General features: G+C 42.8%; 1 protein-coding gene across 1 annotated transcript in view; it reads left to right on the top strand.

Annotated features, from left to right (window-relative positions):
• Nucleotides 1–1,235: 1,235 nt before the first annotated feature.
• The window catches only part of LOC132569104 (uncharacterized protein K02A2.6-like), an 87,564-nt gene continuing 62,179 nt past the window's right edge, over nt 1,236–26,620 (top strand). The window contains exon 1 of the mRNA XM_060235285.1: nt 1,236–1,703. Within this exon, the coding sequence (XP_060091268.1) occupies nt 1,236–1,703 (468 nt within the window). The remainder of the gene's footprint in view (nt 1,704–26,620) is intronic.

Here is a 26,620-nt window from a genome sequence, read left to right as displayed (position 1 = left end):
TCAGTCAAACAGGACTTCTTTACTCCCCCCCTCCCCCCACAATGGAGCCTCAAATGTTCCCAAAAATACTGTAACTAAGGAATAGTGCAACCCTTCCCCCCAAAAAACATTATGAAGGTAAAGTCTACAGTAGCAGTGGGGAGCTGGTAAAAATCACAGTCCTTTCCTATAGTAGAAATTGACAAGGGATTCAAGCCTATATCCAACCTAGAGGATTGGAGAAAACCAATGTACAGTCATGTTGAAAACAGTGCTTTTCTCTATCTCAAAGAAGGGGTAGAGTATAACACTGACCAAACCTTGCTGCGATTTCAGGCAATTTTGGAATCTTGAGAGAATATAACAGGTGCCACTGCAAAATGGCCACCATGAGTGTTGGAGACAATCATAAAATGTTAGGACAAACCCCAAAATATCCAGCAAAAAAGAAGACAAGAAATAAGCATACTGTTAGGTGTATTAGGACAAACAACAAGAAATTGTTTAAATAATCAGAATATGAAAACTAACCAGGGGAATTGCTGAATCATTAGATGCAAGATAGCTACAAAAGGAGAACAGAAAAACTGTAGGACATAAAACTCTTTATATCTGCCTTAACTGTGAATGATGGTGGACAAATACCTGTTCCTGAACTATTTTTTTCATTGAAGATTTGTGAATAACTGAGACAAACCAAGATATCCCAAGAATAAGATACAACACTAAATGGACATTGTAAAAAACAAACAACTTCCCACTCTTCTAACCCAGTCAAGTTCTTACAACCACTCTTGGATCTTTACCAACTTGATGACAGACTATTTTGGCAAAAAAACCCACTATGTGGTCACGGAAAAAACACATAACCTGTCTGGGTTTTCTCTAGCCAAAAATACCCCAACATTGCTGGATCAGGTTGTTCTATGATGGAACAATTTCTAAACCCACGTCTACTTTGACCTAGCAGTGCTAGGCGTCCCAACCCTCCCGCTCTAGCGGGGGACGCCAGGATTTCCACCCTCTTCCCCCGCCCCCCCCAAAACGGAAGCGGGGGAGGGAGGGAAACGGCGGGCGCCCCATCCCCGAGCGGACGACGCCCCCCGCCGCCCCCCCCTTCCTACCTACCTACCGCTGACATTCATGTCTTGAGGCTTTCAAACATGTGATGTTTATTCTATGTGGCTCCTATATTAAGCCAGTGTGCCCACCACTGCGCCAGGCAAAGGGAGAGCCGCCGGGCTCTAGGGCCTGCCATGCGACGGCTTCCTCCCTTCCCACCCCCTGGCTGGGCAGAGCGGCGGCTGCGCGGCGGCCCCAGTCTGGAAGAGCTGGCTTGCCGGCGCCGAGCCCTGGTTGCTTCTCCGGCCGCGGAGGCCTTGGCCGGAACCTGCCCTGCAGTGCAACCGGGCTGGGAGCCTCCAGGTCTGTCGCCTTCCCGGCCTTTCTGGGCTCCTCGGGGCTGCTGCTCTGATCCCTCTAACGCCGCCTCCGTCGGTCCCCGTCGCTCTCCTTCCTGCCTTCTGGCTCTGCGGCCCCACCGCTTGCAAGTTGCATCTCTCTCCCGAATCCATTCGCCTCCCCCGGCTGCTTTTGCTCGCCCCGCCGCTTCGCCCCCTCCTCTCTCATCCTTCTTCCAGCCCGTCGGCAGGCAGGAAACAAAGCAGACAAATGTGGGGCTGGTGGAACCTTCCAAGACTGCAGATCTTATTCCTGCATCTGTTGTAGGGTTGCCAATCTCCAGGTGGGGGCACGGGATCCCCCTGTTTGGAGTCCACCCCGCTTCATGGTCATCAGAAAGCGGTGGGGGGGGAGGGAAATGACTGCTGGGTGCTCCATTATTCCCTAGGGAGAGCGATTCCCATAGTGAATTGAACTGTGGTTATCTGGGGCTGTGGGTGGGGGCTGTTTGTTTGAGGTAGAGTCACCAAATTTGCAGCGTAGCAACCAGTGCCTCTCTTCAAAACACCCTCCAAGTTTCAAAAAGATTGGACCAGGGGGTCCAGTTCTAAGAGCCCTCCAAAAAGGTGCCCCTTTCCTTCATTATTTCCAATGGAGGGAAGGCTTTTAAAAGGTGTGCGGTCCCTTTAAATGTCCTCCTGTGATGGCCAGAACTCCCTTTGGAGTTCAATCATGCTTGTCACAGACTTGATCTTGGCTCCACCCCTAATGTCTCCTGGCTCCACCCCCAAAGTCTCCTGGCTCCACCCCCAAAGTCCCCAGATATTTCTTGAATTGGACTTGGCAACCCTAAGCAGTGCTGACATGGCCTATCTCCTTACAGCATCCATCTTAGAATTAAACCTTCTGTAATAGTCACTCTTCTTCATATCCACAGTTTCCCCAAACTCCCTTCAGGAGTTTCTGGTTACTAGCAATAACGGAAACATTATGCATTTCTAAGTGTATAGTGCATACAAATGTGGATAGATGCATAGCATTAATTTGTTTGGCATAGCAAAGCTTCCTGATTGCATTCACTTCATGGTTACATATAAGTAATAGTTAAAATACAGTACAAGAGAATTTCAGACAAACAGAAGAGGAGGGTGGGGAGAGACCTGTGTGTGTTTATTTGTTCTGTTTTGGTCAATGTTCAGAGATGTCCCAGACCTTTTCTTCCCTTTGCTATTTGAACTTCAACATCAGCTGTCTGGTCATGAAGACTTTTATATAAATTGGATCTATCATAGAATCATAGAGTTGGGACATGCAGGGTCATCTAGTCCAACTCCCTGTACAATGCAAGAAACTCACAAATACCTCCCCCTAAATTCACAGGATCTTCATTGCTGCCAGATGGCAATCTAGCCTCTGTTTAAAAACCTCCAAGGAAGGAGAGCCCACCACCCATTGGTTCTGGTCCTACCTTCTGGGGTCACAGAAAACAATTCCACTATATGACAGCCCTTTAAGTACTTGATGATGATCATATCACCTCCTTTCCAGGCTAAACATGTCCAGCTCCTTCAACCTTTTTTCATAGGACTTGGTCTTCAGACCCCTCACCATCTTCATCACCCTACTCTGGACCTGTTCCAGCTTGTCTGTATCCTTCTTAAAATGTGGTGCCCAAAACTGAACACAATACTCCAGGTGAGGTCTTACTGGAGCAGAGTAAAGCGATACCATCACTTCATGTGATCTGGACACTATACTTATGTTGATACAACCCAAAACTGCATTTGCCTTTTTAGCCACCACATCACACTGTTGACTCATGTTCAGTGTATGGTCGACTAAGACCCCGAGATCCATTTCACACATACTACTGTTAAGATAAGTTTACCCCATCCTATTGGGGAAGCTATTGGGGAAAAGCTATTGGGGCTTTCATGGAAGGGAAAAAGGAAATAGTATGGGAAGGAGAATAAAATGTTCCCTGCAGATCCTTGTGGGGTCCCCATATGTAAAATTCTATTAGTATGTGAATCGCTAGTTGAGAAAGCCTTTTGTACTGTTGCTGCTAGAACCAGGAACAAGAAGTATACATGTGTACTGACACCAGCCCAGAAAATAAGAGATTGAGGGAAGTAAAAGGAAATAATTGGATACAAGAATGTGGAAAGACTGGGTAATGGGGGAACCAAGGACAGGCAGGCAGTCATAGAGACAGAGATATGTAGAAAGAATACATTTTATTGAGTAGACATTAAAGGAAGGTAGACAGAAGAACCAGACATTCACACTACCTTTAGTAGTGCATACCTGGTTTGCAATGGGGTACAGAGAGAAAAAGGCAATTCAACAAAGAATGGATTAAAAACCTGAGATAAATTTACAGAACTCTTGAGTAAATAACAATGAAAAATATCCTATATAGTGATGTAATTTCTCACTTCCCCTCCTCTATCTTCCTATAGGCCTGAAGAAATCCATTTAAAACTTACTTTGGAATTTAAGAGCAGCAAAGCTAAACATTCATGTTGAATATTTATGCAAGTCATTTTTGAAGTGAAATATACCATCTTTTGGCATTTACCTACTTTAGCTTGCAAATAAACAAGAAGATTGTCTTTCTGAAAGCATTCTTTCTGAAAGGCTTTTTTCACAAAGTATCTTTATGGGAGAATAATTGTTTAAAGTCAGCTTGAAAGCAACTAATGGCCATAATGTTTCGGGGGCGCAATTCTCCAAAAGCTGCTTTTTTCCACACTTCATTAATGCTAACATGTTATCACATCACTGCAAGCTTTTTGTGGGGTGGGGGTGGGATTTTATCCATTGTTTCTTATGTTTTATTAATCTACAGATTGTCATGAAACAATAATCTTGATTATAACTGGGAAAATAAAATTCCTCTCTTAGCACATCTCATGTCAACATAATAAATAAACTAGAAATTACTCAGCCATATCTTGCTCACCGTCTGATTTTGAAGAAATATTTCTGTTTCTAAGAGTGTAATCCTAAACAGGTCTGCTTGAAAAGGATCCTTAGGATTGCTGCCTAATTGTATTTTTCCCTTTTCCATTTAATCCTCCCAAAAACACCCAGGAGGGAGGAGTAGCCCCCACCCTCCCAGCCTAGGGCAGCAAGCCTGGCACTGGCCCTGCCTGGAGTAGAAGCAGGGAATGAGGGTGGTTTTGATGAGCTGTAATACTTCCTTCTCTTTGAAAGTATGTTGTTCCTGTAGGAGAAGCACCAAACATGTCCAGGGTACACATTGAATAAGAATATTCATTTATTGTTTAGCAATCTGAAAGTTTCTTGGACTAGTCTAGTTCTTGGATGCTAACTCATAAATACTAGGAATGTTCATTTGGATGATCTCATCTGGCTTAAAATTAGCAATGTTAGTTAATATTAGTGGCTCTTTAAAAATCCAGTTTGTTTTAGAATACAGAGAGAGACTTTTCTTCCTCATAAGTTCAGTTACTGCATACACTGATTTGGAGCTGAGGCCTGGGCCACTTTTGCAGCAAGGATTGCCCACCAGCAGGAGATGGGGGGATAGGATTGCTGGATCCTGGGAGGGCAGGGACCTCAATTGCGTACAATGTCAGAAAATCCACCCTTCAAAGCATCCATTTTCTCCGGGGTACCTGATCTCTGTTGTCTGGAGAAGAGCTTTAATTCCAGGGGATGCTCAGGCCCACCTGGAGGCTGGCATCCCTATTTGTAGCCACTGTGGGTAGCCTCTGAAAACTACCCAGCCATATCATGAAAAATAAATAACTCTAATCAAGAAAACACATACATTGCCCAAATATAACAACAAACCCTCAAAGCTATATATTACTCAGTGAGTAATGTAGAGGTGTTTAGGTGTGTGCTACAGAAAGATCAATTTTTTTCTCTTATTCATGCTCCTTATTTCCATAATCACCATTATTATGTTATTGCTTACTATTACAATTTACAGGTTCTGCACACTTTGCTTCTATTGATACAGCAGTCATGAGCCCAATTCCCTGGTCTTCTTGTTGAAAAACAACAATTAAAGCTACTCACAAGTGATTGAGTGTGTAGCTGGAAAAGAGTTCATTTGCAGCCTGCTGGCAGGGAATAGTATTGTAATTGGATATCAAAAGGCATTCTAGCATGCAAATGATACTGGAGAGGCCAATAACGAGGCCATGGATTTGAAGCTTAGCTGCTGCTCATCCTCTTCTTTTTTAAAATAGGTTTTTATTTTTTAGATAAAATAGAGGTACAGAAAGAAAAGGGAGCAGGGAAATGAGAATTTCATAAAAATATTATATATAAAAATATTATATATATATATATATATATATATATATATATATATATATATATATATATACAAGGATGATCAACAATAAAATGGACAGGAAGTGGTCTATCAATACTAATTGAAATCTGCTACATCAAGAAGAAGATGAAGAAGAAAATATTAGATTTATATCCCGCCCTCCACTCTGAAGAGTCTCAGAGCGGCTCACAATCTCCTTTACCTTCCTCCCCCACAACAGACACCCTGTGAGGTGGGTGGGGCTGAAGAGGGCTCTCACAGCAGCTGCCCTTTCAAGGACAACCTCTGCTAGAGCTATGGCTGACCCAAAGCCATGCAAGCAGGTGCAAGTGGAGGAGTGGGGAATCAAACCCGGTTCTCCCAGATAAGAGTCTGCACATTTAACCACTACTCCAAACTGGCTCTCCATCAGCAGATAGTTAATAATCTTGATATACTATATAAACTTAAGGCCCAGAAGTTGTTTATTAAACTATTAAAATTTAAACTAATTTTATGTTGCTTTGGAATATTGATATATCTTAATAATATAGCTATTACAACCACAATACAAAGGCAGACAATATTAAAAATATTTCAGAAGAATATAGCAATAGAATAGCTCTGTATATGTATTAAAGACTGATTTTATATGAAACATTATTTCAGAAAGTCCATTCTGTACATAATACTGGCTATGTTAAATGTACTGATAAGTTTTAGTATATTGATGAATAAAAACAGCATTTCTATAACTTTAATACAGATCAAAGCAAGTAAAAATTCATTTCACTCATTTTCCATCATTGTCTATAATTAGTATAGCTGTTTTCCTATTTTTTTCAAATCCTTTTATTAGTCTTTTGTTTAATTTGGCCTTTAATTTGGTCATTCCGGCATATTCTGTCATTTTGTCTTTAATTTTTCTAGTTTGGTCTTCTTCTACTTTATCTTCTTCTTTAGGGTGGCCTTTTGCTCTAGAATGATTGAACTCAGAGGTTTCTTCACAGAAGGCTGTATCCTCAGATTCAAAAATAAGTTTTGAATCAGGATTTATATCCAATATAATAATAATAATAATAACAACAACTAAACAAATACTTATACTCAGAAGTTATGAATCATGTAACTGCCATATATAGAAAAAGTTTGCTTTCTGTAAAATATATTCAGAAAGCAAACATGCACAGTATATATTATTGGTGCACACATATGCATTAATAGGATTGCCAAAAAAGGGACTCTTGATAATAGCATACACAATCCATTAAGGTCTTTTATGCAATACTTTTAGGCTTCCCAACCCTCCCGCCCTGGTGGGGGACCCCTGGATTTGCAGCCTCTTCCCCCGCTCTCCAAAAATCTGGAAGCAGGGGGAGGGGGGGCAACGGCACCAATTTTGGTGCCACTTGCAGTGCTCATGGGGCATTTGGACAGCTCCGCCTCTGAGGTAAAATTGCAGCCCAAACTTTCTGCCGGCATTTCTGCCACCTGGCCTGGCCTCCTGCGCTCCGGGTAACACTTGGGCTGTCGCCCTGCCCCGCACCAATCCCAAGCCAAGCATCCTTCCCCTCCCTCCCTCCGTCTCCGCCTCCTCTTGCAAAAGCACACCGAGCCTCCCCTTCCCTTCCTGGCACTTGTCAAATTTTGGCCCCCGCCTCCTCGGCTGACCAATGCAGGGAGAAGCCGCCCCTTCCCGGACCAGGAAGCAGGAGAGGCGGCTGAAGGGGCTCCAGGTGATGCGGAGGATCCCGCGATCTTTTGCATTTGCAAGCCAGGCCCCACACTTTTGCATTTGCAAGCCGGACTCCAGCTTGAAAGCAGCAGCAGGAAGTATGAAGTTTGGGGGGAACGGTGAAAGCAGCCCCTGCCTGCCGGGATGAGGAGCACAGCAGTAGGGCCGGTTCTCCTGGGGCGGCCCGACGAGGATGCCGGGGAGCGGGGGGAGGTGTTCCGATGCTCAGCCAGCAGCTGTGGCCCAGCCCTCTCCAAGCCACGCTGCCTGGGTCCCAAAGTTGCCAGCCTCCCAGCTGTCCCTTTAAATGAGATGGCCAGAAATCCCTTTGGAGTTCAATTATGCTTGTCACAGTCTTGATCTTGGCTCCACCCCTAATGTCTCCTGGCTCCACCCCCAAAGTCTCCTGGCTCCACCCCCAAAGTCCCCAGATATTTCTTGAATTGGACTTGGCAACCCTAAATACTTTATTAATGTATATGAGTTCTTGTGCATTGCTACATAATGATGTATATTATATATAGTTAAATCAAGATTGTTGCTTTACGGTGTTTCATTAATGCATACATGCACATTAATAATGAAGAGGAGAAAAAAAAAAAGCTGTGCATGTTCAGTGTGTTGTGTGGAAAAACAGAGCAATTGGAGATTCTTATTGCATCAGTTCCACTTTAAAATCAGACCAAGAATTCAAAATCTGGAAAGAAATTTGTATAAGGAGAGTTCGGAAGGATCCCTACCTATCCCACTGTAGTGGTGAAATTCTCATTATTTTTATTGTCTGGAAGACAGACTTGTTACTCTTGCAAGAAATAATGACATAAATGAATTCTAGAGAGGTAGTATATCATAAACTGCATAAAACTTGTGATTTTCTTACTCATTAATTGACTAAGCCATAGGTAAGAAACATGTTTGGCAGATATCAAAGTGAATAGGCAAAGCTCATTTATATAGGAACCATTTAAACTTAATAGTAGAAATCCTTAAACAGAGTAAAGAGCAATTCCAAAATTCCAAAGGTTAAAAAAACTGGCAGTCCACTTTACTTTGTATTGTACTTCTTTAATTATTGTGCAAACTAAGCTGAACATGGTATAGAGGGGAAAAAGGGATAATTACTCAAAGACAATTAAGTATTCTGAAGGCTATACAGTAATTATGATTATTTTCTTTTGAAAATGACAAATGCTGTTTATCTCCACAATGTATGCTATGCAATTAAGGCCATATGTAATTATCCTTCTCTTATCATTCTTTTTCAATGGGATTTTTTTTTTAAAAAAAATATCAGGCATGAGGCAGTGTAAGTGCAATGGGGCCAATCAGCACTTTCATTTTTGGTCAAAACTTCTGAATGTTGAACTGGTTCCCAATCCTAGGTTTTTACCAGCTTCCCATTCAAGACTGACTAGCAGATTGTTTCTGTTGTCATAGTATTTTGCATATTCTGGTCAGCTGCCAACACATCTCTTTTTAGCTTTCCATCACTAAGTTCTTGTCACTGGTTTACTAATTTACAGCCTAGGTATACCTGGATTGAAGAAAATTAGACATTAGCTGGGGGTGTTCTTGCTTTAAATCTCAAATGAACTGTGACCCTATTTGGTGTATTTACAGTGTGATTCTATTTCATTCTAGCTCTGACCTGGATAGTGCAGGCTTGCCTAATATAGTTATTATTAATATTATTAAATTTTTATTTATACCCCGCCCTCCTCGCCGAAGCAGGCTCAGATCTCAGAAGCTAAGCAGGGTCAGCCCTGGCTAGTATTTAGATGGGAGACCACCAAGGAAGTCCAGGGTTATGACACAGAGGCAGGTAATGCCAAACTATCTCTCAGTGTCCCCTTGCCTTGAAAACCTTACAGGGTTGCCATAAGTCATCTGTGATCTGATTGTGTAAAAAAAAAAAAAAAATCCAGTCTATGCCCATTGGAATCATTGGGCTTAAACTGGAGTAACTCTACTCAGGTTTGCACTGTTTGGTAATTGAAATATCAGTCCCATTGCTCCTCAGAGAGTGTACATGGAAAACAGTGGGCGCTTTATTAAATTCACTATTATTGCTAGCATTTTGAAGTGATCTATCCATGTTATTTAGCACATAGATAACATTCATTGATTTCAAGCTCTGTGAATGAAATTGTTTTACTACAACATAAAAATGGTTACTTTGCTATTATGTTTTTATCCAGTTCTCTTATTTTATCTTAACCAGTACAAACAGTAATACTCCCCCAAAGTCCTCCAATTTACTTATCCTGCCGTAAAAACTCACTTACAACAATAAAATGTTGGAAGGAAGGAAGGAAGGAAGGAAGGAAGGAAGGAAGGAAGGAAGGAAGGAAGGAAGGAAGGAAGGAAGGAAGGAAGGAAGGAAGGAAGGAAGGAAGGAAGGAAGGAAGGAAGATTGATCACCTAAAACAATTCACCCAGTGCAGACTGGTTCATCCCAAACAGGCAGATGGCAAATTATATTAACCTTTTTAAATTGATGTGATGGCCTCTATTGAGAAGATATCTGCTCTGCATCTAGTAATGTAACTGGGTGAACAGAACAGTTTGATAGAAGGGATCTGGGATTATACTACAACAGATTCAGGAACTAGAGCAACCTCAATATTTATAGGCAAGAATGCCTATAAATTCCACAAACTGAAAAGTACTTGTGTTTGTATGTGTGTGTGTGTGGAGGCTTAGCATCACAAACACACACACATCTTGATTTGAGTCCAGTAGCACCTTAGATGCCAACAATGTTGAAGAGCACAATCGTTGACTCTCAGGTGCTAATGTAAGGTATTTAAGGAGCTTCTAGACTCAAATCTAGCTGTTCTACTGCAAACCAACATAGCTACTATCTGAAACACATACGTATTTGCTTTATTTTGATTCCACTGATGTTTTTGTAATGAGACAGGCAGATTTAAAAGAGCAACTGACCAGGAACATATGTGAAAGCAAGGAAAAGGGCTTACATTTACTTAGAATCACAGAAACATAGAATCACTAGTAATAAGGCCTGTTGTGAGGAGAAACAGGTGCTGGAAATTTGTTGTGGGTGAGTGTTGTGGCCTTGTTGGGGGGGGGGCTGGGGAGGGAAGGGAAGGGAAAGATAGAGGGAGGTAAGGTATGTCAAGAAGGCAGCTATTGAGAAGGGAAATTGAGAAAGTAGGGAAATGAGGGGTAGGTTATCAGAGAAGAGGGTCACCCAGTCAGTCTCTACAGCCAAAGCTGTGGAACTGCCATGTCACAATGGCTGACATGGGTGGGGGGGTGGCCTCAGCAGGGTATATGATTCAGAGTGTGCCATTTTCTCCAGGTTTATGGCAGAAAACATTGAGGTGGAGGCTGAAGATCTCCTAGTATCACAACTGAACTCCAGACAACAGATCTCTTTCCTCATGGAGAAAATAATTGCTCTGGAGGGTGGACTCTATGGTGTTATATTCAGCTAGGGCCCCTCCCCTCACTAAAGTCTGGCTTCCATAGACTCTACCACAAAATCTCCATGAATTTCCTACCAGTCTGAAACTGGCAACCCTAGTCAGGACTGGCCCCAATGAGCTGTCCCTCAATGACTAAAATAGGCCTCAAAAATGTCTCCCCCCAACTTTTACTGACAGAACCAAGCTTGGTTATAGGGTTGCTAGCTCCAACTCAGAAAATACTAGGGGATTTTGGGATGGAGCTGGGAGACTATGGAGGTGGAGCCAGGAGACTTTCCCATTCTCCCCGAAAAACATAAATAAAAATACAACAATGCAGTTCCCCTGAATAGTTTTCATTTCCTTGTACCCCAATAGCTGGCTGCACTTCCACTAAATCAGGGGTGGGGAATATCCAGTCTGTGGGCTGTAAACGGCTGCAAGACCCCTCGGACTGGATCGCAGCTGCCTCCCGGGGCCCAGCTGGCCCGTGGGGATTTCCGGGCCATGCTGTGCGCTGGCCTCCAGGGCCCAGCTGGTCGGTGGTGATTGTGGGGCTGCGCACTGGCCTCCCCATTCCCAGCTGGCCAGCAGTGATCACTGGTCCGAGTGCTCTTCAATTCTTGCCGGCCGACAGAGATTTCTGGGCTGGGCGCACCGGCCTCCCCGGGCCCAGCTGACCAATGGGAATCGCTGGGCTGGGTGAGCTGTGCAACAGCCTCCCTGGGCTCAGCTGGCTGGCGGGGGTTGCTGGGCTGGGCAGCCACGCTGCATAGCACCATTCCCAGGGTGGTTGGCTGGCGGGGTGGTGGTGGTCATGTTTTTGTTTCCCTTTCATGTTTTTGTTCCCCCTTTTTGTTTCTCTTTCTTCTCCCCCTTTCTTTATTTTCTTTTCTTCCCCCTCCAATTCTTTATTTCCCTTTATTTCCATTTCTCCCCCCCCCTTTCTTCCCCTTTCTTTATTTCCTTTAATTCCTTTTCTTCCCTTTCATTTCTTTATCTCCCTTTATTTATTTATTTCTCTCTGTCTCTGGAGCCTGAGTGATGGGAGAGCCAGTTTGGTGTAGTGGTTAAGTGTGCGGACTCTTATCTGGGAGAACCGGGTTTGATTCCCCACTCCTCCACTGGCACCTGCTAGCATGGCCTTGGGTCAGCCATAGCTCTGGCAGAGGTTGTCCTTGAAAGGGCAGCTGCTGTGAGAGCCCTCTCCAGCCCCACCCACCTCACAGGGTGTCTGTTGTGGGGAAGGAAGGTAAAGTAGATTGTGAGCTGCTCTGAGACTCTTCGGAGTGGAGGGCGGGATATAAATCCAATATCTTCTTCTTCATCTTGTGAAGGAGGCTGGTAGGGTATGTGGGTGCCTTGGGTCTGGTGGGAGCAGCTGCAGTTTCTGCATGAAGGGAGGGAAGGAGGGGTGACTGGAGTGGGGGGTGGGAGCCAGCTTCCACCTATTCAACTTCCACTTGATTACCCCAGATGGTGGGGCTTAATATGCTAATAGAGGGGGTGTGGCCTAATATGCTAACGAGTTCCTGCTGGTCTGCGAATTATGTTATAAGTTTCTAAGTGGCCCTTGGCAGAAAAAAGGTTCTCCACCCCTGCACTAAATGAAACTGAACATGCATATACACATACACACTCACAAAGGAGCCAAAATAAACACAGCACACACTTTGTGACCCCAGTGGGGGAACTGACTCACTGGAGCTGCTAAATGTAACTATCTGCTATATTTCAACCAACTTCTTCAGACTAACAGGAAAACAAAAGCAGAGACGTCTAGGGGGTAGAGTTTTCCTCCAAACAAACAGAGAGACTCTGCTGCTTCTCTTCCTTTTACATACTCACCAGGAACACTCAGGTGGTTCTGCTTACTTGCCCTGCCTATTCAGCTTTCCTCTTTATCTCCCATCCAAGCTGGCTGCATTCAGCCAATCAATGGAAGACTTTCTTTATCTCTTCTATGAGGCAGTGCCAATTGAGGGAAGGCTTTCTGTGGTTGTTTCTCTGTTCCCTCCATCAGCCTATTGAGGGAAGGCTTTCTTTCTCTCCTCTGCAAAGCAGTGCCTCAATCCTCAGCCAATGGAACACAGCAGACTAATGGTCTGGGGCTTCATGAGTGCTGCCGGTACTGGGGAGCTACAGTTCATTGAGGGAACCATGAATGCCAACATGTACTGTGACATACTGAAGCAGAGCATGATCCCTTCGGAGACTGGGCTGCAAAGCAGTATTCCAACATGATAATGACCCCAAACACACCTCCAAAAAGAAGCTGAGGGTAAAGGTGATGGACTGGCCAAGCATGTCTCCAGACCTAAACCCTATTGAGTATCTGATTGTTACTGCCTATCCGAGCATTAAAATCACCAAAAATCATGAGCTGAGCAGTATGGAATTTCCTAGACAAAGACGTCACATAGTCAGAAAATTTCTCCCAGACAGCATCAAACTCCAGCTCGCCATTAGAAGGGGCTAAATAAACATTAATCATGATTAGGGTCAGTGCTGGGGAGGACAGCAATAAAGCCTGGGCAATTGGCGGGCAAGGATCCAAGAGGATCACCTTAAATGGTAAGCTGGATTTCACCAAAGCAGCCATGCCTGCTTTACTGCGACCTTTAGAGTGAGATCTATAAGCGGGGAGATTAAAAACTTTAAAATCCGTCAGTCTAAAACTGTCTTCTGCCCATGTTTCCTGAAGGAAGACACAATCAAAGGATTTCAAAAAGTCCAAAAAATCTGAGTCATTCGCTTTACTCTTCCACCCAGCAATGTTCCAGGAGATGATGTGGATCTTCCTTGTGGCTTCCCTAGCTGGTAGTCAATCGATAATGGATATCCTTTCTAGAACCCTGGAGTCATCAGTGAAAATACAACCATTATGTTGGGGTGCCCTTGAGCCAGTTAGAGAGAGTTCCATAGACAGATCAATTAAGTCAGCTGATGGGGGACAAGGGGGCAGGGGGTTGCTTGCAGGATCTAGGTTGATTGAAGGAACTGATTTCCCCGGCTCTAAAAACCTTTGCAGCTGCAGCTTGGTACCTTCAAGTCTTATGAGTATCGCCTGTTGATCTTTTGCTGGAAGACTCCCAAATGACTGCAAAAGGTCATCTTCTAATGAAACATTAAGGGGGCTATGCGTCACATCCATAGAGGGCTGCACTGATGACTCATTATGCAACTCGGGGTTTGCTTGGGACTGACCAGATCTGGATACCTTAAGACACATTGCAGCCTTATATTTTGCCGTTGAAGATGATGCGTTCTTCAAGAGATGGGGATTACTTCGTGTCCTGACCCCTGCGGACAGGTTAGGCAGCAGAGCATTAGTTTGAGAGTTAATAAAAGATCGAACAGGGAAAACCCCCTTTGACCATAGGTAATTCTTTCGCCTCAAAATTAGTGAAGGAATGTTGGAGGATTGAAAGGTAAGCAGAATCCTCTGCATTTGAGACTGATCATTAAGAGATTCAATGGTAATCAAGTCAATTTTGTGATAGTTCAGATGAAGAAGTTCACAGAGATGGGATTTAGCTAAAAGTTTACTTCTCCAGCATGGGGTCTTCCTGCCATAAGGACAAACAGTGATGCAAACCTTATTGGGCTGTAGAACCAATTGTTGCACGTTCCTTTTAAGGCCCACGCTGACCTTAGACTCCGTAAAGGAGCTCCGGGGATCAACCTCCTGAGTTGCAGACAGACATCGCTTTAAAGGGGCTAGAGCTCCAATAGAGGTATCATCCAGCTGGGCTAAGTAGACTTTATCCATTGACACTGATAGTCTCTTTAGTTCTAAAGAAAGGTCAAGAATTTGGTCTTCTAAACTCTTTAACTTTTTAAAGATACAATCCACTGTGCTTGCAATAAGGGTAATTGGGGCAAGTTCGTCAGAAGACATGGATTTTTCTTCATTATCATGCTGACTCTGCTGCACCTTTAAAGCCCCCACCCCAGACAGGAGTTGAGAGTCAACGCCATCCTCGTGATCAGACTCATTAGTCAATTCATTAGTCGGTTCCTCCTTTTCAGCAGGCTCTACCTCGTCTTCTAAAGGGGAGAAGCGATTCGATGTTTCAATAGCAAATGATGGCAGAGCAGATTTGGACTTATTGTTTAAGGTAAAAAAGTCCTCTATCCTGAACTGTTTGCAAAGTGGCAAAGAAGCAGATTCCTCCTCCACTTCTCTTGGCCGCTTGCCTGATGCCATTAAGAGGGTTCTGTTGGGTGGCAATTAGCCCTGTCCTGATAAAAATGAATAAAAAAAATAAATAAATAAAACAAATACCAAACAACTAATGTCTTAAAACTTACAGATAAAAGCCATAACATCTGCTAAGAATATCGTAAAATATCTTTAAAAGCCAAATTTGTCAGAGCCAACTCTGTAGCCGACTGCACTCCGCCTTGTTGCTTTGCAGGAGTTGACTTAATTTCAACCTTCAGTTCAAATTAAAAGATTCTAAAAAACACACACAAAAAACAAAACCCTGTCTTTGAGAGACAGGCTAAGACTGTGTAAAACTTTATAAAACTTTATAAAACTTCAGCTGTAGGTCATTAGCTGCAGCAGCTTCTGATTAGGAAAACGAAGGCAGAGGCTTATTGACTAATTAAACAACCAGAGCTTGGGAAAGACAAAACAGAGGCACCAAATATCAAAAGTGAGGTGATAGGATAAGATTATTTAAAAACAATTCCTTCCATCAAGGCAAGATAAAAGTTAAAAGATTAAAACAACTTAGCGTTAGTAGGAGCGAAGAGACAAGCGGCTGCCTTCCTCCGAGTCTGCGCCGGGCCTATTGAGTATCTGTGGGGCATCCTGAAATGGAAGGTGGAGGTGCGCAAGGTCTCTAACATCCACCAGCTATGTGGCATTGTCATGGAGGAGTAGAAGAGGACTCCAGTGGCAACCTGTGAAGCTCTGGTGAACTCTATGCCCAAGGGGGTTAAAGGCAGTGCTGGAAAATAATGGTGGCCACACAAAATATTGACACTTTGGGCCCCATTTGGACATTATCACTTAGGGGTGCACTCACTTTGTTGTCAGCAGTTTTGACATTAATGGCTGTGTGTTGCGTAATTTTGAGGGGACAGCACATTTACACCATTATACAAGCTGTAGACTCACTACTTTACATTGTAACCAAGTGGAGATTCCAATACTGCTATTGCAGCATCATGAAGGTTCATGGCTACTGAATAACTACCAGTGCCTTGTACCAATGCACTATATTAGCTACACAGTGCTAATAATATAGCTAATAATGTGCTAGCAGCTCATATGCCTTCTAGCACACCCATAAGCCTTCATAGAAAGGTATATTATGCTTATCTCCAGTGCCTGCTGGTGGACGTTGGAAGTACCCCAAAAAACTGTCTCATGTGTCATCCACATCCAATTTGCTGCTGAATTTCTAGGATTAACTGATTTAACATCAACTGTATTTCCACTCTGGAAATACATGCATTATGCTAGAAGGGACACTTCAGTTCATTAGTAAAAGACACTGAAGTATTTATTATATTAGATTCTTAAACTCTATAATGTTATCTAGTATGGTGTAGTGGTAAGAATGCTGTACTAGTTGTTGGGAGACCCAGGTTCAAATCTCCACTCTGCCATAGATGCTTGCTGGGTGGCCTGGTCCAGTCAGTCTCTCTCGGCCTAACCTACCTAATGGAATTGTTGTTGTGAGGATAAAATGGAGAGGAAAGCAATGCTATAAGCTGATTTAGGTCCCCATTGACTGATGTATTACCCTTATAGGTTATCCTGGAATCTTTTAACTCCTTATGATTTTTTAATGATTGAGACATTTTGATTCATAGAAATCAAAATCATCCCATAGTAGCTGAATGGTTTTGACATTAAATTTTAGTTTCACAGTCAATACAGCTGCCAAGAATGCAAAAAGTATTTCTTAATGAAAATCAGATATTTTTTAAGTAGTATTAAGGACTTGAAAAATCAGTGCTTTTGGGAATGTGTTAATTAACAGAGTTGATGAACAATCACATCTCCTTTATAAATCTCTCTAGTATCAAGAGGTTCCACATTTTGCTTAAAGCATGGTATCGCAAGTAGAATTTTATTTTACAAAAGTATTATCTCATATTATGCAAAGGACATGTACTCTTTAAGTCTTTTAATATCTTAACAGGATTATCTAGCACTAAATACAAATAATTCTAAATCAGCTAACCAAATGAAAAAATCCTAAGAGACAATGCTTTATCTGAATTTTCTAGTGTTCATAGAGGTTACATCTAAATTGATAAAGTTAATTTTCTTGATCAGATGGGTATATTGCAAAGAGTTAAATTATGCCAGTTTAATTTCTGTAATCTGTGTTTATTTTTTGGGGAAAAAAAACATGAGCCGCTGATGGTGGCACAAGCTACCCCCCCCCCCCAAGAATCTCCCCTCAAAAGAAACACCCAGGTTAGCCTTACTGCTGAAGGAACTTATTTATTGGAAAACAGTTATTTGGTACAATTGTTTGGATCCTCTCTCCCCCTGTGACGGAAAGCTAGGGGTTAACCAGAAACTGAAGACGCACAGGGCCTGCGTCAGGTGACCTGAGGGTGGGGGCAAAGTGCTCAGAGCTCTCAGGGAGGGAAAGTGGGTGAGAGACAGAAGCTGCTGAGGCAGTGATTCAGTCAGTTGGTGTCTGACAGAGTTGTATGTAAGCCTAAGGTTCTCGTTCAATCAAGACTTAAAATCAACATTGAATGACAGTTTCAAAGCTTTGGTAAATGAGAACTCTAATTAGAGGCTAAATTTGAATGGGAATGCAACTATGGCTGGTTCCCAAATCCCACTCTCTTAATAATAGTTAAAGAGGCAGCCAGCAGTATATGTGCACTGGACCCAAGGAGCTATTGTTCTCAACTAACAGTGCAATACATAGTATCCATTATCTGAGCCACTATGCATTCCAAAGGGATGAGGGAAAAGTGTTATTTGTATTGTTTGTAAGAAGGGGAAAGGGTTAGTTTTTCAAAGCAAGTAATGACCTGGAAATATGAAGTCAAGGCAGGTTACAGATTTTTCATGGCTTGTTGAGCTTTCATTTTTCAGAAGACAATGCATAAAATACTGTGAAATAAAGAAGTAAAGATGACTGGGAATGAGCTAAATTAAGGCTTTATTCAATGATTTATGTTTCCCCTAATATAGTTTGTTCTTCATATATTTATTATTTTTTGCTTCCAATTCCTAAAGCTAAGTTCCTTATTCATAATGTAATAAAGTTCTTGCTATTGCCTGATCTGATGGGTATACTAACAATCAAATAAGTCAAAAGCATAAATTTGCTGTGGAATATAAGACAATCTAGAATAGATGCTGGTAATGAAATAGAACTATGATTGATCTTACTGGAAGTGTCTCACAGCACTGAATTTCAATGGCATCTATTCTGTAGTGTTTTCCTGTTTCAGTTAAAATAATGGAGTGGTTGGTTAGCAGATGTTGTATAACTGTCTTGTATTTGCATTTCTATTAGTCCTGTTTTAAATTTGCAACTAGATAGACAGGTCCTACTTTCAAAACTGTAACAGCCCACTAAATTTCAAGTCTACAAAATCATTATTTATGGATCTTTAACTGCTTCAAGTAGCTCCATAGTGGCTATGCTCCTATAGTGATTTTAGCTAGCACAGGACTGCCCATTCAACACAGTGCAATAGCAGTTAGAAAGAAGCTGCAGAAATGCATCGATGTGCCAGTCATGGTTTCTTATCAGCAGATGAAGAAATAGTTCAAGGCTTGTCCAAACTGATATTGGCAATGTGAAAATTCATTCCCTACAATCAAATTTTTGAAAGAAACTATGAAAAGTATCTTGCTATTGGGATCTTACAAATATGAGGGCCCCAAAAATACAGCAGAGAATCAAGGTATGCTAGATACTTGTCCAACAAACTTATCACTATGCTTCTACTCCAGCTTTCAGCAATTTGTCCCTGGGGCAGCTTTTATTTTTCAGTTAGAAGATACCTTTCATCATTCTTTTCTGCTTATGTTGTCTGTCTATTGTGTTCTGCTTATGTTGTCTGTCTATTGATTGCTCCCAGCGATATGTACTTTTTAATATTTATGTTTAGTTACTAAAGATTTATTTTACCTGTCTTCTTTGGTGCGAATATATTGCCTAGGGGAATCTTACCCATGTCCACTGGCTTATGAGGGATGGAAGAATGGAAGCCCAAAATGTCCAACTTACCCTCATGAATACATCTACTCACCCTTATAAGAGAGCCAAAATATTAAAAGAGAGACAGAAAATCTTGCTAACGGGAGCCCAAATACTGCAGTAACAATCCCAGGTACAGGGAGTGGGTAGGGGAAGAAACAAACACTGATAACATCACTGAGGCACATGGGGATGCTCAATTTGGCATCCCCAGAAGGCTGGCACCCTTGGCAATTGCCTAGTTTGCTAGTGGCAGGGCTGACCCTGAAGAGAAGCAATCTCAAGATCAGCTGGGTCAGCGGGGAATTGCGAGCTCCCTACTGGCATAGCTCTGTGCTGCCTTCTCCTGCCATCCAACTTAAACTGGGCGGCAGGACAGGGCAGGGCAGCTGGGATCACTGTGCCTTCAGGAAGCTGCCGGTGCTGCTCTGTGTTGCCTTCTCCTGCAGCTTGGTTTAAACTGGGCTACAGAAAAAGCCAAACCACCCCCAGGTTCAGACTGGTATTTTTTACTGTTATTTTTCAGTTCAGGTCTATTGGACCTGAAAAATGTCAGGATTTCTGAAAAATCCCAGATGCAGATAACATACTGGTATTTGGATCAATAATTTTTCAGGAATCCTGACATTTTTGCAGGTCTAATAGACCACCAGTAAAAAAAATTGCATACCCCTATTAAAAACCATCAATGGGACCAGCAACAATACTCTTTGTTCCCATTCTTAAATTCAGGCCAGGGAGACAGCTGTTCTCACTTCTAAATACAAATGAGGCACAGGGTAGTGATTGGCTATTGCAGTAGACAAGTAGATGGAATTTCCTGTTGTGATACAGGCAGCTCTTTTATTCTATCCCTTCATTCATATATGCATGTCATGAAAACCACACAGTTCATGTGATGGACAGGAGGCTGTTCTGCCCCTGAAGAAGAAAAAGCTACTCAACAGAGTCTATTGTTGAATGCCCCTCCAACTACCCATCACCTTTCAGAAGGTGGGTGGAATGTTGGAGGGAAAGCACAACAGGAGTTTGTTCAGCTTCAGGGAAGTGGCAGGCATAGCTGAAATCTGTCTGTTGGACAGTGCAGTGATTAGTTTGAATCTGCCTGATAGTTAAAAGGGTAGCTCTGTCTGGCAGGGTAGTTTAACTCTACCTCTGGAAGAGAATAGGATACTGGATTGTCAGGCCTGTTTCTGATAATGAGCAGTCTCTTGGGAAAGGACAGTCTGGTGTAGTTGGAATCCTGTGTGGGTGAAATGATCCATCTTTGTGGCTAGTCAGTGAACGCCTGTTTGTATGAAAGAGAATTCAAACCAAAGTGGTAGTTGTCTTAAATTTATGTGCCTCAGCAGCCAGGTTTCTCCTTTGACCACCTGGATACCTATGCTGCTGGTCTGTTCTTTAAAACCAACCTGTAAATAAACAAATCTTCCTTGTTTACATACAATTTTGGCCTCAGTATTTCCATGATCTACTTGCTCACCACAAAACTCAGTGCTCTCCATGGTCTACTTGCTCAACACATGGGAGCAAACTCAAAACCTTACTCATGCAGTTCCAAACAAACCCATTTCCCAAAAATCATAAGAGTCCCTTCACTCTGTAGAAAAGACCTGTCATAGTGTGAAATGAATGTGTGAAAAATTCATTCCCCATTGTCTTTATTATGTTTCAGATATCATCCTAAATTTGTCTTGTTTACCTATGTTTTATATTGATCAGTTTAAATGTCCTTAGCCTTTGTTTCCTTGCCATTTTCACTTTTGTTGTATTAGATGGAGGGGCCGTGGCTCTGTGGTAGAGCATCCATTTGGCATGCAGAAGGTCCTAGTTTCAATCCCTGGCTTCTTCAGTTAAAAGGACCAGGTAGTACATGATGTGAAAGTCCTCTGCCTGAGACCCTGGAGAACTGCTTTCATTCTGAGTAGACAATGGATGTTTTTACACTGAGTTTGATCCCGTCGGAAGCTGGGTTCAGGTAACCAGCTCCAGGTTGGCTCAGCCTTCCATCCTCCCACAGTCGGTAAAATGAGTACCTAGCTTGCTGGGGGGAAGGTGTGGATGACTGGGGAAGGCAATGGCAAACCACCCCGCTAAGGGGGGGCGTGGAGGCTGAGAGTCAAAGTAGCGAGTGAGAATTTGGGGGGAGGTGTTTGTGAGAGCCCCATGTCGCAGAGTGGTAAAGCTGCAGTACTGAGAGGACATGATGGTTTTCCTCCTGTCTGGATGACTTCTCTAAGTACTGACGAGACCAGATAGGCGCTGTGTGCCACTATGCAGAAAGACATGCCTAATATATGTCCTTTAAAAAAAGAACACTTGTCGCCCCCTAATGCTCACTGTATGGTAATGCAGGCTGGTGGAAAAGACAGCAAAATAAATATGCTTTAAGGAGGCAAATATAAAAGTTTAGCTATGCAAGATGAGCAGAGAAAAATCACAAACGTAAATGGTACGAAATGAAAGTAGAACGGTGGCAAACGATTCGAATACTCTGAAACTCTGGATCAAAACTGAATGTAAAAACACCCACCTTGATGGACCAATGGGCTGATTCAGTATAAGGCAACTTCATGTGTGTTCATGTGACTCATAATCTGCCCTGGAGGATATTGTATCAGAAAAGTGGGATAGAAGTGTTTTGAACAAATACAGAAATACTTTGAGACATGTTGAAATAGTGCCAAAACCAAGCCAAACACCAGGGGTGGCCAATGGTAGTTCTCCAGATTTTTTTGCCTACAACTCCCATCAGCCCCAGCCATTGGCCTTGCTGGCTGGGGCTGATGGGAGTTGTAGACTAAAAAAACATCTGGAGAGCTACTGTTGGCCACCCCTGCTATACACTATTCCCCCATGTGTTTATGTCATGTAAAAACAATTCCTAATTTTATTCCTAAAAATAAAGATGACCGTATATTTATATATCATGCTGTTAGTAATCTGGTGAAGAGCATCTTTTAAATTCATTTTATCACCCTTCCTTCATGCAAGAAGGCTTCAAAAGGAAGCAGTAAACTACTCATCTTTCATCTCATCTAATCTCGTTTGAACAGCTCATTACAAAAGCTGTTCACTGACAGGTTGTCCTTGCTGTCAGAAAATCTGTCCTGATTTACAAGCCAAATTTATACTTCAAGTCCTTTTGATGTAGCATTTTCTGACTCTCACCAGCAGTGCCTCTTACTACTACAAGCCAGGCGAACACAGTGTAATAATCAACTGTGATGTTTTCTCTTTGTGAAAAGAACAATAAGCAAGCACCTGTTTTGTTGCTGAGCAGTTTCTGAATGATGGGTCTATTATTATGAAATCTTGGCAAGGATTAGAATGTACACACCAATGTTGTTAATCTGAAAAGTCATTGGGGCAATCAGATGTAACCATTGTATACAGAAACAAACCCATATTTGTTTCTGTCATGCCCATGTCCAGTTTCTGTTCTCATTTGGCTGTGAATACTGAATGCCCATGGATGCCAGAATGTTAAGTCTCAGAGGTGTATTAAGAAGAAGAAGATCACAGATTTATACCCCACCCTTCTCTCTGAATCAGAGTCTCAGAGCGGCTTTCAATCTCCTTTATCTTCTTCCCCCACAACAGACACCCTGTGAGGTGGATGGGGCAGAGAGGGCTCTCACAGAAAGCTGCCCTTTCAAGGACAACTCTTGCAAGAGCTATGGATGACCTAAGGCCATTCCAGCAGCTGCAAGTGGAGGAGTGGGGAATCAAACCCAGTTCTCCCAGATAAGAGTCCATGCACTTAACTACTACACCAAACTGGCTACACCCAGGCCTCAGATTCAGCAGGAGCTCACAGGAGCACAGCTCCTGAACCTTTCTGATGGTTCCCCCTCTTCCTCCCCACCTACCTTGTCCATTGAATAGTAGGTGCAGCTGCATAACAATCCTTGGATTAGGAGAGTGGGCAGCCAGCCAGCCACCAGGAGCTTTGCCACACCCCAGCAGCCCTCATTAACCCCTGATGAAGCCCACACCACTCTTTCTCCACTTCTTATGTGATTTTGGGTGGCTTGCTGGCATTTTGACTGGGGACGGTGGCCAAGGAGAGCCCCAGGAAAGTGAAGCTTGCTTGGCTGGCTGGATCTCTAAAGGCCTTGCTCACCTGGGGCTCTCCTTTCTTGCATCAGGTTGCTTTTGGTTAGGGTGGTGGTAGGATATGCTAATGAGTTATGCTAATGAGCTCTGCCACCTATTTTTCTACTGACTCCTGGCTACACCGAAGATATATAATTCTATAAGGCAGACATTCTTCTATTAGTATCCTATAGCAGCAGCTATGTAGTAGTAGAACATCTTCTTGCCATGTAGACGCTCCCAGTTTTAATCACTGGCATCTCCTGTGAAAGGGTTGTGAAAGCTCTTTGTCCACCAAGTGATCCCTGAGAAGTGTTGTAGAAAGCGCTGCACTAGGTGGACAAATGGATCAGATCTAGTGTAAATTAACTATATCCGATCAGGGAAAGGAAGGCTCTGTATTGAATTCTCCAGCATTAAGAATGTTCTTCCCTCAAGGAGCTCAGGACACATCTTCACAAGGTAATTAGGTTGAGGGTGAATTGGACATTTAAGTTATGAGGGAAATTCCCAGTGGAGGGTTGACCTGGATTTCAAAGGCCAAAGCCACTGTAATCCATTGTTGTCCAGGTCTGTTTCTAGAAGAAATGGATAAAAGCTTTCCATATCACAAGTCTATGTCTTGCCTGCTTGAAGAATAAATTCACACTGAGACTTCTTATTCAAGAAAACAAATAGAAGCTCTTTATTATAGGAGACATATATATTTGAAAGGAACACTAGAGTAGATGTTTTTAGCTATCTAACTAAGCTAGGATGTAGAGAGATTACAGTGAGCAAAGCCATCAAGGTGGACAAAGTGGTGGGGAGGAGAAACAGATTGGAGGGAGGAACTGTTAAAAGTAGCCTACTGAGTAACAAAGGTACAGCAGTAGAATGGATAGAAGGAAAGATTTAGGAAGTTCCCTATCAGCCTTTACTGACTCTACCTTCATCCTGTGAAGTCCTAATTAGGAGTTGCTCTTGTTGGAACTCAGTCCTAAAATGGCTGACTGACTCCATCTTAGTAATAGTAATGTTGTTTCTGCAATGTCATGCTGAGTCATGCTGCATCATGATCCAGCTGTTACCTGTTACTGAGGTAAGGTGGGATGACCTCACCTGTAATTAGGCTTTGTGCTGACTCACAAAGCTGATGCAACCTTCTGGTAAGATTGCATGATTGGTACGTGTACTTAGGGAAGCTCAGTGAGCTTGCTCAGTCTGCCTGTAAGGATTGTGGGTACTGAGAGGCTCACTATCTGGGTAGCAGCGAACACTGCTGGTGTTGGATCCTATGCTACTGTGCTTGGATCGTGCTATGTATACTTACTGCTGTATACTGTTATCTATCATGCTGTGTATACTTACTGCTGTATACTGTTATCTACTGTGCTGTGTATACTTACTGGTGTATACTGTTATCTACTGAAGTGTGTACTGATTACTGTGTAAGACCTTGGCCTGGCAACGACTCTGAATATTGGATACTATCCTGGTAAATATATCTACCATTGAGTACAGTTGTTTCTCTTGTCTATTAATTCCTGTGCTTTGCCTGTCCCTCTCCTTCAGCTCTTCTGCTGCGTGCAAAATTCTCTAACATTGGTTATGGGCCAAGAGCTCCCAGTGTTTCCAGAGGTGCTGCTGTTCTGAAGACAGAGGAGGCAACACAGTGTTTTGGAAGAGACGGAGGCAAACTGCCAAGTTGCCCAGGTGTCCAGTGATAAGTAGCAGAGATGGAAGCTGCACATGTTGTTTCCTTCTCTGGGCACAGCATTACTAAGCTGAACGGGACTAACTATGCCAGAAGGTCAGTCTGTTATTAAAGCAGTCTGTGGTCCCAGAAGGTCAGTCTGTTATTAAAGCACCAAGAGCTGTGGGAGGTGGTGGCTGCTCCTTTACGTGGGCTGATAGCAGCTGCTGAGGACAGAAAAGCTGCAGACCTTTTGCGTAAAAAGGATGTTAAGGCTGTGACTTTAATAGGTCTTTCTCTAGACAACTCCCAGCTGGTGCATATAGCAGGACTGGAGAAGGCTCGTGACTGTTGGAATGCTTTGAAGCAAATTTACGTCTGAGGAACGGTCGGCTCTCAGATACGTCTGGTGAGGAAGCTTCTGCATACCAGGTTGGCAGCTAATGCAGATATGTTATCTCATATTGAGGCTATGCGTAGAATGTTTCTAGAACTCAGAGAGCATAACCAAATGTTTTCTGAATCACAGGAGGTGTGCATACTTTTAAGTTCCCTAGATGCATCATATGACGCTGTGATAACGAGCCTGGAGGGTTTGCCTGAGACAGGGTTGACCATGAACGTCGTAACTGGACGGCTTCTTGATGAATTTGGCAAGAGACAGTCCAATTCCTCTCTACGTGCAGAGAGAAAGCCTGTCTGTAAGCCAGAGAGGGGCAGTGGATTTACTGTTAAGGAGGATCCTGACTGTCAAACAGGTAATGTAATGGCTGTAAGGAAGAAATGCTTCCGGTGTGGCTCTTCTAAACATTTGTTTAGGAATTGTCAAGGCCAGAAAGGGAAAGAGAGACGGTCTGAAAAGAGGTCAGCTGCTGATAAGAGTGGTAATGTGCATCTCGTTACTACTGGTAAGTCAACTAACCACACTCAATCTTTCCTAATTGACAGCGGAGCGTCGGAGAACCTCTGTAGAGAGAGGAGTTTGTTTACTACTTACACACCTGTTGATAACCAGTCTGTTGTTTTAGCAGATGGAATTAAAGCAACTGTTTTTGGCAGAGGGAAAGTGTTCCTGCCAAGCCTAAGGAAAGAGCTTCAAATGGGTTTTGTTCCTTCACTTAAGATGAATCTGCTGTCTGTGTCTGCTCTGTGCAGGGAAGGTTTCAAACTGCAATTTGACACCTCATGCTGTGAGCTGAGGACCAAGGATGGCTTGTGTGTAAAGGCTATGTTGAAGGAAGATTTATACTTCTTGCATACCAAGGTACAAACGTGTAATAACGTCTGTGTAAATAAACCAGTGCATGATAATTGCTGTCATCTTTTACACAGGAAATTAGGGCATGCTGGTTTTCCTGCTCTAAAGAAGACTGTTGAACAGGCAGAAGGCATTAGTCTTAAACCTTGCAAGGAATTTCTTGACTGTGAAATCTGCAAGCTGGTAAAGTCTTCAAAAGCTCCTGTGCATATTCCAAGTAAATTTACTAGTAAAAAACCTCTTGACCTAGTGTTCTTAGATCTGATAGGGCCCTTTAAGGAGTCCGTAGGCGGGGCCAAGTATGTATTAAGCATAGAAGATCACTATTCAAGGTATGGGTTTGTTTACCTGTTGAAAGCTAAAACAGAAACCTTTCAAAATATGCAGAATTGGCTAAGGTTTGCTAAGAGAAAAACTGGAAATGTGCCTGCATGCATTATTTCTGACCGAGGCTCTGAGTTTGTTAATAAACATTTTCAAAGTTTGTTTGCAGAGCTTGGGATTGAGCACAGATTGACTGCTCCATACAGACCTACCCATAATGCTTT

This window comes from Heteronotia binoei, chromosome 3 (assembly GCF_032191835.1).
Source record: "Heteronotia binoei isolate CCM8104 ecotype False Entrance Well chromosome 3, APGP_CSIRO_Hbin_v1, whole genome shotgun sequence".
In the NCBI taxonomy this organism is placed as follows: Eukaryota; Metazoa; Chordata; class Lepidosauria; order Squamata; family Gekkonidae; genus Heteronotia; species Heteronotia binoei.
Note: the sequence above shows the minus strand (reverse complement) of the source record. Positions and strands in the feature narration are given on the sequence as shown.